This window comes from Condylura cristata, unplaced genomic scaffold (genome assembly GCF_000260355.1).
Source record: "Condylura cristata isolate star-nosed mole 26May11 unplaced genomic scaffold, ConCri1.0 scaffold00004, whole genome shotgun sequence".
Lineage (NCBI taxonomy): Eukaryota > Metazoa > Chordata > Mammalia > Eulipotyphla > Talpidae > Condylura > Condylura cristata.
This window is the reverse complement of record NW_004567105.1, coordinates 35,175,680-35,188,466: the sequence shown is the minus strand read 5'-3', so window position 1 is coordinate 35,188,466 and position 12,787 is coordinate 35,175,680. Positions and strand designations below refer to the sequence as shown.

General features: G+C 41.4%; 1 protein-coding gene across 1 annotated transcript in view; it reads left to right on the top strand.

Annotated features, from left to right (window-relative positions):
- The first annotated feature begins 2,475 nt into the window (after nt 1-2,475).
- Nucleotides 2,476-12,787, top strand: part of LEMD3 (LEM domain containing 3) — a 56,302-nt gene continuing 45,990 nt past the window's right edge. The window contains exon 1 of the mRNA XM_004676522.2: nt 2,476-4,171. Coding sequence (XP_004676579.1) covers nt 2,629-4,171 — 1,543 coding nt within the window. The 5' untranslated portion in view covers nt 2,476-2,628. The remainder of the gene's footprint in view (nt 4,172-12,787) is intronic.

Here is a 12,787-nt window from a genome sequence, read left to right as displayed (position 1 = left end):
GATTGCTGGGTCATATGGAAGCTTCATTTTTAGCAGTTTGAGAAACCTCCAAACAGTTTTCTATAGTGGTTGTACTAGTTTGCATTCCCACCAGCAGTGCAGAGAGTTCCTTTTCTCCATATCCTCGCCAACATTTGTTGTTGCAAGTTGTTTGAGGATGTGCCATCCTCAGTGGGGTGAGGTGGTATATCATTGTGGTTTTAATTTGCATCTCCCTTATTACAAGTGATGATAAACCACATTTTTATATAGTGTTCATTCAGCACTCTCAACCAATACTTACTGAATACTAATCTCTTGCCACAGAGGGTGGGCAATGTTACCTAAATGTTACAGAAGAATGAATTGAGGATCTTAGAGTCTGAGAACTGCTGTAAAATCACATAGTTTGGAGACTTTATTCTTTTGGTACTGAATTCCTTCCAAACCTTGTTGACACCAAAGCCCTCCGTCTTCATTAACTCACAAGTGAGATGATTTAATGCCTTGGGCAAATTAAATTCCACCATTTCTACTTCTGTCTGTGCTGTAGAATTTTCTTTAATTATTGTCACATGGAATTCTCAGAGCCACAGAGGAAGCTATCCACATGGATACACAGATTATGCTTGGGTTTGTATTATTGGTAACATTTCTCAAGAGTACATTGTTCCGAGGGTGTGACTATGCATTACACAGATCTACTCTTTTGATCCTCAAAATAGCCTTCTGAGGAATATATGTCATCCCTCTTTTGTTTATACAAAAACCTCAGAAAGATTAAAAAAATTGCCCAAAGTCACAAACAGAAATATAAATGATCTGACAATCCTTGCAGGTTTTTAAATGTGCAAACAGGAGACTGACCTAGCTGACTTCCAAGAGTCCTACTTGAAGAGCCAGTTGGGTGTGACAAAAATGTTGAATTAAGAATAAAAGCTAGTCTATCTGGGTTCATTTCCAGGTTTAATGTCAAAGCTCAAAGCTTAAAAGAGACACAGGTCCAGTATGATTTAAATACTTTGACTCCCCACCCAGGAAATTATGGTAATAAATTGAGTCATTATCAACATAGGGACTAAAATTTACTGTGTTGAACACTCTCCTACATGTTTAATAGTCAGACTCGGGAATATCTGCAAATTTTAAAATCTCCTGATAAAAAGATTAGGATGGGCCCCTCCCACTTTTTTTTTTTTGAGGCAATGGCAAGTTCTGCTAAGTAAAACTTCACATTACTATTATTCTACTGTTGGATTCAGGCTGTTGAAAAGTTAGTTTATATTTTTCATAAACATATTTTTCTATATAGATGGGTACAATGTAATAGGGTAAAATAACTCATTCGACAAAAAGTTATTATAGTGTGCCAGATTGTGCTAGGTGCTGCCTAGGATTTGAATACTCAAATGGTGTCAGCTCTGGGTGAGTTTTAGGGGGAAAAAATCTTTACCAAATGGGGAAAGCTTCATCCTTGGTATTTATTTTCTTTGCTGTAAATGAGGATGTTGGTTATCCAGTCTTGTTTTTTGACTTTGTATGAAGGTTTCTCTTCACTATTTATTTCCATGTCAAAATATTCATCTCATGCTATCCAATTTTTATAGTTCTTTGATTAGTTCAACAAATGTTTATTGAACTGTCAAACATAAGATTGAAGCTGCAAATGTTAGGAGGTCCCTGTTCTCATGGAGTTTACAGTTCAAAGGAATGAGGCAATAATAAATGCTATCATTAAAAATGTAAATACATAATTAATTTAATTTCTATTAAATGACATAATTAGGCAAATAAATGCATAAAACAACCATTAAAAAGTGTTAATTAAATAAGTAACTATAGGTTAGTAGGTGCTAAGGAGGAAATATGGAGCATGGAGCGTTACATCGTTTTCAGCCATCGCACAAAGCAAATAAGGTTTAAAGCAAAAAAAGATGAACTATCAAGGTCATCAGATTTCAGATTTTAAAAAGGGGAAAAATAGTAATGCCTTCAAACAAACTAAGCAATGATTAACCATTACTTTTTAAGAAAATTGTACTGTGACAGGTCTACTTCACCTCATCTCCTAGGAATGGAAGAACTTGCTAACAGGAGCAGCGAGAGAATCTCGCTTCTCCTTTCTTTCATTTTACTTGTAAGTCAATTGGAAAGACAAAGTGAAAAGACAGAACAAGGAGTTCGATAAGGAAACTGCCAATCTAGCCCGACCATTGAAGTTTCTTTTAGTCTTTCTAGATTCCGCCTCGGCAGCGGGGATCTGTATAGAGAGAAAACTAACGCTGTGAACTTCAAGGTAGATTTCTTTTCAGTCTGCCCGGTGGCAGGAATTTGGGTAGAAGAGGTCAAGGTGTGGTTAGGTAAGAGGGAGCGCCCAAGAATAGCACTTGGAAGAGAACCGCGGAGAAAGCCACAGAAAAGAAGGGGCAAGACGAGGACACCCGGGCTGAGAGCGCCGAAAGCTTCTCCGCTGCGGCAGCCGCGCGCCGCTCAGGTGGCCCTTTCCCGCTCAGGTGAGCTCCTCCCGCGCCTCCCATTGGCCCAGGCACCCGTGGCGCTGGGAGGGCGACGCAGACCGGTCTAGTTCAGGGTCTAGGGCGGCGCGTCACTTCCGGTAGCGCGGAGCTTGTAAAACACCCTGGAGAGAAAATGGCGGCGGCAGCGGCTTCGGCGCCTCAGCAGCTCTCGGATGAGGAGCTTTTCTCTCAGCTCCGCCGTTACGGCCTGTCTCCTGGCCCAGTGACGGAGAGCACCCGCCCCGTCTACCTCAAGAAGCTGAAGAAGCTTCGAGAGGAAGAGCAGCAGCAACAGCACCGGCCCGGGGGCCGCGGCAACAAGACGCGAAACAGTAATAACAATAACACGGCAGCCACCACGGTCGTCGCCGCGGGACCGGCGGCGGCGGCCGTGGGGATGGGGGTCCGGCCGGTCTCGGGCGACCTCTCCTACTTACGGACTCCTGGGGGCCTGGGCCGAACGTCGGCCTCGGGCCCGGAGAGCCCCCTGGGAGGTCCGGGGGGCGCCTCTGCCGCCCCCTCGGCTGGCAGCAAAGTGCTGCTGGGCTTCAGCTCGGACGAGTCGGACGTGGAGGCCAGTCCGCGGGACCAGGCCGGCGGCGGCGGCGGCGGCGGCGCCGGCGGGAGGAAAGACCGGGCTTCGCTCCAGTTCCGCGGGCTCAAACCGCTGTCGGCGCCCCTGGTCGCCAGCGAGGTGACTAACAGCAACTCGGCCGAGCGGAGGAAGCCGCACTCGTGGTGGGGGGCCCGGAGGCCGGCGGCTCCCGAGCTGCAGACCCCGTCGGTGAGAGATGGAGCGGCGGAGGACGAAGAGGAGGAGGGCGAAGACGAGGAGGACAAGGACCCGGACGCGGAGGAGCCGCTGTGGTCGAGCCGGACCGTGAACGGCAGCCGGCTGCTCCCTTACAGCTGCCGCGAAAACTATTCCGACTCCGAGGAGGACGACGACGACGACGTGGCCTCCCCCCGACAGGTATTGAAGGACGACTCCCTTTCCCGGCACCGGCCCAGACGGAGCCACAGTAAGCTTCTCTCCCCGCTGCCTGCTAAATCTGCCGGCTGCCGCCTGGAGCCCTCGGCTCAGGGAGGGGGAGGACTCGCGATGAATGACAGGGCGGCGGCTGCCGGGAGTCTAGACAGGAGCCGAAACCTCGAAGAGGCGGCGGCGGCGGCGGAGCAGGGAGGAGGGTGTGAGCCCCTGGACTCCAGCCCCATTCCTAGATACCGACTGAGCACTAAGAAACTGGCCCCTCTCCTGCCCCCGCCCCTGACTGACTTGGACTCGAGCCTGGATTCGGCCCCGGGCTCCCTTCTTAAAACGAATAATCATATTGGCGGCGGAGCCTTCAGTGTGGACGCCCCCAGAATTTTTTCCAACAGTCTCTCTCCCAGTGCGCCGGTGGCCGCCTCCAGTTCACTCAGGATCAATCACTCCAACCACACGGGCTCCAATCACACCTACCTGAAAAACACATACAACAAACCGACGCTTTCCGAGCCCGAGGAGGAACTTCTGCAGCAGTTTAAACGGGAGGAGGTGTCCCCGACAGGGGGTTTCAGTGCCCACTACTTATCGATGTTTCTTTTAACTGCTGCCTGCTTGTTTTTCCTAATTTTGGGGCTGACTTACCTGGGAATGAGAGGGACTGGCGTAGCCGAGGACGGAGGACTCAGTAGTAAGTATTAAACTCTGTGGGTAAGGTAACAAAGGGAATATTGTGAATGGGCTGCCTGAATCACACTTTTTTCTTGAGGTGACTTCTGCCTACAAGGACATGGTTAAAAAGTGAAGAGCAACAGATTGGGTGCGTTTGTGTGTTTTCCCGTTAGGAAAGACCATTGTTACCGTTATCAAAATGATAACCGCTTGGCTGGTTTTTAGTTCTTTTTGTGTGATGAATTGGGGAAGGCAACGTGTCTTATAAAAAACCAACATAGTGCATGTCTGTTAGTAAAATGCATTTATGTGTGCGACTTAAATTTTCTCTTATCCTGAGATGCAGATACCAGTTACTTAGTAGTGGAAGAATTTTGATTGTTACTGGGTATCTTGCTTGCAGTGGCTTTCCTTATTGATGTGAGGTCTCTTGGAATTCTGGATGAATAATTTATAGAATCCAGTGCTCTTGTTAGTATTTCTGTAATTTTTTAAAAAGTGAGCAAATCTAGAAACAGGAAAGCACGCCTTTAATTTGATTTCCTGGGTCAGAACCTTCCCTGCCACAACTTAGTGGTAAGGCAGTGCAGGTGCTTGCCCTCAGATTTACCTGGATTGGTTTCCTGGCCCTGCCATTTAAGTGACTTTAGGCAAGGCCACCATCATCTGCTCAGCTGAACATCCAGAATACAGCAGTGATCAATCTAAAGTATCCTTGCCCTTCAGCACAAGAAGATAAAGACAGATCGTTGTGTGTTCTAAGAAGAAATAAGGATGGAGTAATTGGTGACTACTACTGTAGAGTGGATGGTGGAAGGTACTATTTCAGATGAGAGGGATGAAGCAGGAGGTGGAGACAGCCTTGCAAGGAGGCAGAAGAGTGTTCTGGGCAGTGATTACAAAAAGGCCTTTCTGTAGGTTGGAGTGATGAAAGCACTGTGAGGAAGAGGAGTTAGCCAGAGTTTGTTTTACTTAGTTTATTTTACTTAGTTGCTTTTGATACCAGAATGAGGCTTGTGGAGATTAAAAGAAGGTAACTTCTCAGTATTAGCTTCCTCTGCCTACTGTACACCCTAAAGTTTTCTTTGCATACATCATGAATTCATAGTATCATGGTTTGTATTTATAAAACTGGCGTATTATGTTTTATTTACAAAATAGTGAGTGATGCAGTTACTAGATTCATAAGGAGGAGTCCAAGTGGGGATAATCTTTGATTATGTAACCAAGTCTAAGATAGTCAAATAATAGATTATTACTATTTTATTTAATTAGGAGGGTTTGAAGAATAATGAAATCCAGCACTTTAATTGGATTCCTGAGAAAACAATATCTTGTGTTCTGTTCAGTTATTTGCAAGGGGAAAAAAGAAGTAAAGTAGCACTAGAAGTGAAATTAGGAAAGTTCACATAAATGACATTTACTTATTAGCAGTACCTATATGCATCTGTGTGTTTCTAAAAGAACACCGACTTAATAGTGTGGATCTTTTTTAAGAGCTGAGTGCTTTATGCATATTATCTCATTGAATCTTCCCAGCAACTCACAGAGGCAGATTTATATTTGTTGTAATCTCAGTTGTAGACAAGGAGAAAGAGACTCAAGGAAGGTAGAAAATGGTATCCAGTGTTGAACAGCTAGTGCAATAGGACGGAGATTTGATTTCAGTCTTTTCAAATAAAGCCCATTTTCTTAATACTACTTTGACTACATTGGTAGCGAGCTTTCTAAATAGCAGACTGCTTCTCTCAGTACTAAGAAAATAATTGCGTGCATGCCTGGTCACTCAAGGGGTTAAGTCTCAGCACTGTGAAGCTGTCCACAGCCTCTGCAGCATGAGTTCTATCCCTTGCTGAGGAGGTGACCCACATGGTGCAGCAGACCTCTCCTGTCTCATCCCCTGCATCCCTCTGCAGTTTATTTCAGTAGATCTGCTTGTTTTGCTCCCCATTCTGTGTTTGGTGAATACTCGCACTGCCCCGCACCTCTGGCCTACACCCTAGCTCTTGTATGCATAAAAAAATCTTTTTTAAAAAAGAAAATACTTGAATATTTGGTAGGATTTCATCATTTTCATACAGAACTGATGAGCACAGTTTTCAAGGTCACTTTCGTATCCTTTTCTTTAATGTAAAGAAAATACTAGTTACTCAACTTGGCAGTAAAATTTCAGATGAAACAAAGTAAAAATAAAAATTTCAGTTCAGCTTGGATTTGGTACACTCCACTAGTATGAAGGAAAGTAAATGGTAGTGTTTTGCATTTCAATAAATGGTTAGTGTGAGATCCTTCTTTGTGGAGGATCTGGGTCCTACTATTTGTAAAAATGACTTCAGACAAGCTAGTTCTTCCTAGCTCAAGGTGTAAGATTATTATGATTTTGAATTGTACTAAAACAGCTCAAGGATTGGTTAGTCTGCAATCAGATTTGATCCACCAAAAGAGAATTGTGGCAGGATAGATTGACTGTCTTAGGTTCATGTGATCATTATTTAAAATTTGCTTTTCAATACAAAAGGTGTTTTCTGTAGAAAATTTTAATAGAGAACTATAAAGTATGATGAGTAAGTATTGTCTACCCCTCCTTCTAGTCTCACACTCAACCCTGGTAGAAATAAATTCAAATACTAGTCATTTCTTCATGTTTTTCATGTAAATATACATTCACATGTAGGCTTATATACGTTTTTAATTCAACAATATGGTGATTTCTGTTTTACGTTCAGGAATATTTTGTGAACAAGAGAGATGATTTTTTTTTTCCCATGGAGCAGGGAAACGAACAGGTAAACAAATAATTTTAGACAGTGATTGTTGCTAGTACAAGATAATATGAGTAACTTGGGGTAACTAGAATAAAGTGGGGGGCTGACCTTTTAAGGAGGCGATGTTTAAAAAGGAAGGGCCAAATGTCTTGAAAGAGCATTGACAGGGGCCCTCCCTGCTGGTGGAGCAGGTTAAAGCGCAGCACTAAGAAGCTAGTCACTTCAGCATGAGTTCGATCCCCACCCAGAGGTGACCCACATGACACTGCAGACCTCCCCTGACCTGCCTGCTGCTCCCTTCAGTAGTGTACTTCATCGATCTGCCTGTTCTGCTCCCCTCTCTGTCTCTGGTGAATCCTCTCACCACACCTGCATCTCTGGCCTGTACCCCAGTTCTGTATGCATAAATAAATCTTTATATATATAAAGAGAACATTGACCAGAAGAAAAGCATTCTGGGCAGAAGTAATAGGAAGTGCAAAATGCCAGAGCAAGAAATAGCCTGGCATATTGATGTGTTGGAATAGAATGATAAAGTCTTGTTTTGACATAGTGAAGTAGTGAGAAAATTTCATATGATGAAGTCAGAAGGAGGCAGGGGCCAAATCATAAAATAAAGGACTTAAAGGTCCTTTAGTCCATTGTAAGGAGTATGAATTTTATTTTAAGTAACATTTACTAACATTCTGTAGCTGTTTTTTCACGTAACCTATCATAGGTAACTTTTAATATATGAGGTTTAAGTATAAAGGCATAATTTTAAAACCTCACTTTCCAGTCTTACCTGTCTCTGCCATCTTGAAAATGTTCTTCAACCTTCTCTATTCTGTAGCTATTCATAACTCTTCTTAGCCAGCTTAATATCTCCTTTGCCATTCACTCTACACTTGTCTAGTTTTTTTGTTTGTTTGTTTGTTTTTAACCATCATCCCTTTGTAAGGTCTCTGATTCAAGTCACCAATTGCCAAATTCCAAGAAAGACTTCAAAGTTTTATCTTCACTTCTCTGGTACATTGAATACATTAACACCTCCCTTCTTCATAAAACACTTTTTCCAAACTTCTGTATCACCACTCTTTGCATTTACTCCTGTCTTCTTATGTTTGTTACTGTTTCTTTAGACAGATTCATCAACTCTTGGGTAATGCCCCTTTCAGTTTTTTATTTTCGCCATAGATTTCTCTCCTGAAATAGCTGTTTGCTTATATGTTTTCCCTGCTGTCCAAAGGTAGAATGTTTCTATTTGGTATGATGCTGTCAGTCTGTTGAGGGGATTGGGAATGCTAACAAAATTTCCATATTAATTAATGGAAATTCCACCAGCCCATGTCAAATATCATTTGTCTTATCCTTTTGTACTTACCTTTTTTTGTTTAAAGATAGGTTCATTTTTGCATAGAAGAACTGGGGTACAGGCCCGAGATGTGGGAGGAGGTGAGAGGATTCACCAGAGCAGAGAAGGGAGCAGAATAGGCAGATCTAGTGAAATACACTGCTAAGGAGAGTAGATTGGGAGACAGGAGAGGTCCCTGGCTAGGGAGGTTGTAGGGTATGGTGGTGGTGGTAGCAGCCCTGAGCCTTAATCCGTGGGCCACCAAGGAGACCCTACTTAATCTTTCTTTACCTTGTTTCTCCCCTCCTGTGTTTCCTGTGTTAATTAATGGCATATCTGTCCACCCAGAACTTAAGCTTAAAGACTGGACTTTCACAAGATTCCTTACTTTATTTTCCTAGCAAATCTCAAACATCAGTCTAATAGCCCAAATCCTGTGTTTCTATTTCCTTATTATCTTTTTTTTTAAGGATTTGTTTATTTATGCATACAGAATGAGGGTACAGCCCAGAGGGGCAGGGGCAGTGAGAGGATTCACCAGAGACAGACTGGGGAGCAGAATAGCAGATCTAGTGAAATGCACTGCACTGCCGAGGGGAGGGAAGCAGCAGGGTGAGACAGGAGAGGTCTGCTGTGCCATCCCTCCAAGACTGGGGGTCAAACTACTGAAGCAGCTGCTGCCAGCTTGCAGAGCTGCGTCCTACCTAGCCTGTCAGGCAACCAGGGAGGTCCCCTCCTTGATATCTTTTTAATCAATCATTTTTTCCATCACCATTATTCTAGCATAGTTTCTTGCCTGAATTGTTTTAATAGCCCCCTAACAAGTACTCTGGCTTCTGTACTCTCTTTAGTCCATTTTTAGATGGCTGGTAGTAGTTGTAAAGCACTAATGTGGTAATTCACGCTCTTGCTTCAAATGACTTAATGGTTTTTCTTTACATATTGGATAAAATCTAAATTCCTCGGATAGTCTGTTTATGATCTGATCATCCCTGCTTTTTATAGCCATTTTCATCACATTGTATTTCATGGAACATTGAAGCTTTTTGTAAGACTACTTGGGTTTTCACTGAATATGTCATGAAATTTTGTGCTTTTATGCCTTTGCATATATTATTCCTTTCTTTGGGATTATTATTTCTTCCTCTGTATTCTCTAATTGCTATTCATTCGTTAAAGTGTCATCTCTGGATAGTCTCTCTCCCTATTTGTACAGTTTGACCCATCATTCTCTGCTCAAATAAGATCTTTATGTATTCTTCATAGCAGTTATTACAACACACTATAACTGTATGTAATTTTGATAGGTAGATTATAGCTCCTTGAAGTAATGTTTCTTTAGTAAGAACTGAACTAAATAGAATTTACTGAGTTTAAGGGCACAGACTTTTCTACAGTTCTGTGTTTGAATCTGTTAACTCTGACTTTTCTGTAATCCATTGCTCCATTAAAAATGAAGGCAAGGCCCTCCCTGGTGGCACAGCAGGTTGGGTTAAAGCAAAGCACTGAGAAGCTGAAGCCACTTCCACGTGAGTTCAATTCCCGCGTGCCCCAGAGGTGACCCACATAGTGTGGCAGACCTCTCCTGATCTGCCTGTTCTGCTCCCCACTCTGTCTCTCGCCACTCCTGAGCCTCTGGCTGTACCCCAGTTCTGAATGAGCAAATAAATAAATATTAAAAAAAAATGAAGGTAATACTTACATACTTACCTCAGGTAGCTTTAAGCATTATATAAAGTGATCTATATAGAGAGAGTGTTTAGTGTCGTGACAATTGGTTAGTATATGAAGTCGTATTAATATTCATGGTACAGACATTATTCAGTTAGTACTTTTGGTTAAATGGTCCTATATCAGATACTCATTAAACATACACTCATTTATGTTACATAGTACCTGTTTTAATACTTAGAAGGATACAAAAGAAATCTCATTCTCCACACTAGTATTAATAGTCACAGGAAATGGTTAAGAAGCATACACAATAAGTACCTCATTTTTATGAAAGGGAAGAAATTCACTGTGGACTGGATCAGTCTCAAATCATCAAAAGACCTAATTGGTTAGAATCTGTAGGTTAAACAGTGGAAATTCATGAAGGTTTCAAAGCACAGGACTAGTATGATCAAATACATCTTTTAAGAAGGATAAACTGATAATAGTATAAATGAGGGAGTGACATATTAGAAAGAAAGTAGGATGATAGGGACCGCAAACAGAATGATGGAAACCTGAAGGAGCTTGATTCCTGTGGGGTTGGAGTAGGTTTTGTGATTGAGAGAATCTATTTGAAACAGGATATATAATACTTAGTTACTGTTTAGTCAAAAGATTATTCTGGGGTCTTAGGGGGATGACTGAGGGAATGGAAATCCTTAGATGGGGATGAGAGTTGAAAGGGATTGTGTTTGGGGAAAGGTAGTATAGGAAAAATGGGGTTTATCTAGAGTTTAATGTTTGGCTTTTTCAAATATAACTATTCTGTAGCCTGTTACAAAGTGAGATACTCACTTTGACATGAATAGTATTGCTGATACTGTTTACTAAAGGAATAAACCTTTTTAACTTTTTAAATGTGTTTTTAAAGACGAGACTAAACATTACAAAGCGGTACCATAGTTTTGGGTTTTTTTTTTTATTCTTTTTTTTACTTTTTCAAGCAATAGGCTAACCAGAAAGTTCAAAACTTTGTATCTGTAATTACTGCAGGCATAGGATTTTGAAAAATAGTTGTTGCCCTCATTCTTGAAGAATGAAACTGAAGTTTTTCAAAGTTGGTTACAATGTAAGCAGAAAAAAAATATCAATAGAGTGAAAGCTTGTGAATTTCCCAAGTGGAGATCCTTGTAGCTTAGTATGAGGAAACATTGACATGGATACTAAAACTTGGATTGTTAAGAAGCACACAAGGCTTTGAATTGTGGCCCTTCGATATACTATATATTTTTAAATTAAAAGCGATTGCTGAACCACTGAACCTCAATGTCCTCATTTGTGAGATAAAGACAAGTGAGAATTGAATGAAATAACGTGAAAAGTACTTGGCTCAATATGTGAAACATAGTAATAACAATAGCATCTAACTCTTAGGTGGCACTATATGGCAGATGTCGAGCTAAGCAACTGTTAATTGTTATATAATTCTCATTGGATAGGTGTGTATCACATTTCAGAGATCAAGAGACTAAGACATAGAGAAGAAAAATAACTTGCCAGGGTCAGACAACTGGTAAGTGCCGGAGCAGTGTTTGGAGACTGACTATTAACCACTCTGCTAAATTGCCTTTTGATGTGTGTGAGTATATAAGTACTTTGTGTATGTGCTGCAGTATTGTTAGCCAGAAGATTGTGAAGGCTGTTTATGCATGGGTGAAGTAGATCAGTGCATAAAGTCCTAGAAGTGCCAGGAATAATTGAAATCCAGTAACTTTAGGACAAGATGCTGCAAATAAGGACTCACTCAACAATTTGGAATTATGTGGAACTCTCCTTACTTAAAGTTTTAGACAGTTTGATAGAGTGGGGAGTTAACTGCAATAATATACGAACTGTGACACAGTATGTAAAACAATAGGATGTGACACGTCATGTAGTGTTTTTTTTTTTTTAAGATTTATTTATTTATGCATACAGAACTGGGGTACAGGCCAGAGGTCCAGGTGTGGTGAGAGGATTCACCAGAGACAGAGTGGGGAACAGAACAGGCAGATCCCCGAAGTACACTGCTGAGGGGAGCAGCACATGGGTCAGGCGAGGTCTGCCGCGCCATGTGGGTCACCTCTGGGGTAGGGATCGAACTCATGCTGAAGTGGCTTTAGCTTCTTAGTGCTGTCCTTTAACCCACTGCGCCACCAAGGAGGACCCACATCCTGTAGTTTTTAAAAGATTTGCACAGCCTCAAAACTGGTAAGGAAAATGGCCTTCTGATTTGCATCACCACTTTAAAACTTTTTTTCCCCATTATTCAAGATAGAAGATGTAAAAACATTTACGTATAGTATGTTTATGCTCCCCCTTTTGCTTTTTTAAAATTAATTTTATGTGTATTTTCTCTATATTTGTTTCAGTGTGAGTGAAGCAATTGATGATTTCAAAGATGATTTAAAAATTAGATATTTTTATGATTCCTCAGTAGAATTTTAAAGTTTTAAAGCTACCTTCTACTTGCTTATTCTGTATTAGCTTTACCTGCCTGAGCAATGTTCTGTGTAAATAAAAGATCACGGTGCAAAGAAAGATTTCTAACCTAAGTTCACAAAGATATTTAAGTTAGTTTACAAGCAGTCTAAAAATGAAACATACCTAAACTTCTGGAAATTTCTAAAATATAAGGTAAACAAGTGGTAGTTTCTGTGAAAATTATGCTACCAGTGGTATATTTTTATTCATAACCTCTAGGGCTTGGTCATCTATCAAATAACAGGAATAAAAATCAACTGTACTTCCAGCCAATGATTTTTTTCGGAAACTAATGTGATACTGTCTAGTAAAATGCTTCGGAGAAATTTGAAGTCACAGCTGTGTATTTTTTTTTTTT